At 41.9% G+C, this 2,821-nt stretch overlaps 1 protein-coding gene across 1 annotated transcript in view; it reads right to left on the reverse strand.

The window, feature by feature from the left end:
• The window catches only part of LOC107726335 (glycine amidinotransferase, mitochondrial-like), a 9,817-nt gene that overhangs the window by 5,030 nt on the left and 1,966 nt on the right, over positions 1-2,821 (reverse strand). Inside the window, exons 2-3 of the mRNA XM_016535881.1 lie at positions 1,934-2,146; positions 215-418 (exon numbers count right to left, since the gene is read on the reverse strand). Of these exons, the coding sequence (XP_016391367.1) occupies positions 215-418; positions 1,934-2,146 (417 nt within the window). The remainder of the gene's footprint in view (positions 1-214; positions 419-1,933; positions 2,147-2,821) is intronic.

Raw genomic sequence — 2,821 nt, forward strand, 5'->3', positions numbered from 1 at the left:
TGCGTGCGTGCGTGCGTGCGTGTGTGTGTGCTTGTGTGAGTGTGTGCGTGTGTGCGTGTGTGTGTGCTTGTGTGAGTGTGTGCGTGTGTGCGTGTGTGTGTGCTTGTGTGAGTGTGTGCGTGTGTGCGTGTGTGTGTGCTTGTGTGAGTGTGTGCGTGTGTGCGTGTGTGTGTGCTTGTGTGAGTGTGTGTGTGTGTGTGAGTGTGTGCGGTCAGCTCTCACCGGTGGAGGTGAAGTCAGGGGTTTTATATTCCACTGACCAGTCGATGGGTTCCGGTCGTCTCACTGTAACTCCCTCATGCTGCAGAATATTGCACATTTCCTCGATTTCAGAGACTGCTTTCTTCACGTGGTCCTTCGGGAATGTCTGTCCCCCGAACTGCTGGTAGAAGGGCCAGTATTTCTCATAGGTGTTGGCCTGCAGACACACAGCAGCAGTACAGCTTAGCAGTTACAGCAGCAGTACAGCTTAGGTTAGCAGTTCTCTGATGTGATGGAAAGGACTTCTGTTGCTCATTGCATGGTTTATAAAGTCCACTAGTCTTATGATAACTATAACGATAACCAGTGTTGGGAAATTTACTTTGGAAATGTAATAAGTTACAGATTACAAGTTACTCCATTTAAAATGTAATAAATAGTGTAACTATTTCAATCATTTTTTATAGTGATGTTACTGATTACATTTGATTACTTTTCTAAATTTCTAATGAATGTTTTTAACTGTTAATCATTTCGAAACATTTAACGCAGGCAGGATTAATCTTACAGTAGAACTCAACACTGATTACTGTCAGACTTTCAGAATTCTTCATCACTTTAATTAATATTGTAATAATTTAATTTTAAAGCACACCACAAAATCAGACTTTAGCACCTCTTCTTACTTTGACATCATTCTGAGTTTAAATACAGATTTAAAATCATAACAAGATATAGTTTAGTAGCTATGATACTGTTTTTGAAATCAAATATTTGTATAGCTATGACAGGAAACACTGGCATCTAACAATGCATTGGAAAAACAGTTAATCTTAAAAAATAAAGCATATACAAACCCAAATAAACCAAAATAGGAAATAAAACAGTTATGGAATAAGCATGTGTTCTATTCTGTGTCCTAAACTCCTGAAACATTAGTGTCATATTTTAAAGCAGTCAATGCAATTTGGAGAAGAAATCAATATCTGCACGCGTGTGAAAATATTCAGATGTAATCCCCTTTATAATCCTTACAGTAACATTTTCATAAGTAACTGTAATTAAATTACACATTTATCTCAGTAACTGTAACAGATTACAGTTACATTTACTTCTGTTACATGTAACTTACTCTCCCCAACAATGAAGTAACTATAATAAATATATGTAAATATAATGGTATACATATAAGTATGTGTGTGAGAGAGCGTGTGTGTGTGTGTGTGTGTGTGTGTGTGTGAGAGAGAGAGAGCGTGTGTGTGTGTGTGTGAGTGCGTGTGTGAGAGTGTGTGTTTGAGTATGTGTGTGTGTGTGTGTGTGTGTGAGTGTGTGTGTGAGAGTGTGTGTGTGAGTGTGTGTGTGTGTGTGTGTGAGAGAGAGAGAGCGTGTGTGTGTGTGTGTGAGTGCGTGTGTGAGAGTGTGTGTTTGAGTATGTGTGTGTGTGTGTGTGTGTGTGAGTGTGTGTGTGAGAGTGTGTGTGTGAGTGTGTGTGTGTGTGTGTGTGAGAGAGAGAGAGCGTGTGTGTGTGTGTGTGAGTGCGTGTGTGAGAGTGTGTGTTTGAGTATGTGTGTGTGTGTGTGTGTGTGTGAGTGTGTGTGTGAGAGTGTGTGTTTGAGTGTGTGTGTGTGTGTGTGTGTGTGAGAGAGAGAGCGTGTGTATGTGTGTGTGTGTGAGAGTGTGTGTTTGAGTGTGTGTGTGAGTGAGTGTGTGAGTGTGAGTGTGTGTTCTGTACCTTGACCTCCACGGTGAACGGGGGGACGCAGGCGTTCTCGGCTCTCCCTACGATCACCTCCTCGAGCGGGTCCCACTCGTTGTGTGCGCACACGGGGCAGTCCTCGGGCGTGTGCTCGGTAACCGGCTCGTCCGCGGTGAGCGGGAGCGCGGCGGCGGAACTCGAGGTGCTGCGGACCGCGCGCGACACCCATCCCGACACCGCGCGACCCACCTGCGACACAAACCGAACCAAACAACAACAGAGGTCAAGAAAGAGCAATGAGATGAATGCACATGCGAATTACAGAGTCCTTCAGTGGCTAAATTAGTCAAAGCAAGTTCTTTAGTTCTTACATGTTCTTTAACGAAAAATGGTGTAGAAACTATTTTCATTCAGAAATTGCTAGCAAGTTAAACGTGAAAGTTTTAGTTCTTGTAAAACATACTGCAGTAAACATTGTTTTATTTACAACTTATTTACGCTTAGCATAATCAATAGACAAAACATTAAAAATGTTGGTAACACTTTCTTTTAAGGTGCCTTGTTACGTTACATGTACTTACTATTATAATAACAATAAATTACGCATAATTACATGCAAGTACCCCTGAACCAACCCCTAATCCTTACTCTAACCATATAGTAAGTACATGCAGTTAATTAATATTACTCAGTACTTAAATGTGTAATTACACTGTAACAAGAACACCTTAAAATAAAGTGTAACCAAACACACACACACACACACTCTCACTCACACTCACTCACACACTCACACACACACACACTCTCACACTCACACACACACACTCACACACACACACACTCACACACACTCTCACACTCACACACACACACTCACACACACACACACTCACACACACTCTCACACTCACACACACACAC

The sequence above is a fragment of the Sinocyclocheilus rhinocerous genome, unplaced genomic scaffold, assembly GCF_001515625.1.
Source record: "Sinocyclocheilus rhinocerous isolate Xijiao unplaced genomic scaffold, SAMN03320098_v1.1 scaffold4532, whole genome shotgun sequence".
Classification (NCBI taxonomy): domain Eukaryota; kingdom Metazoa; phylum Chordata; class Actinopteri; order Cypriniformes; family Cyprinidae; genus Sinocyclocheilus; species Sinocyclocheilus rhinocerous.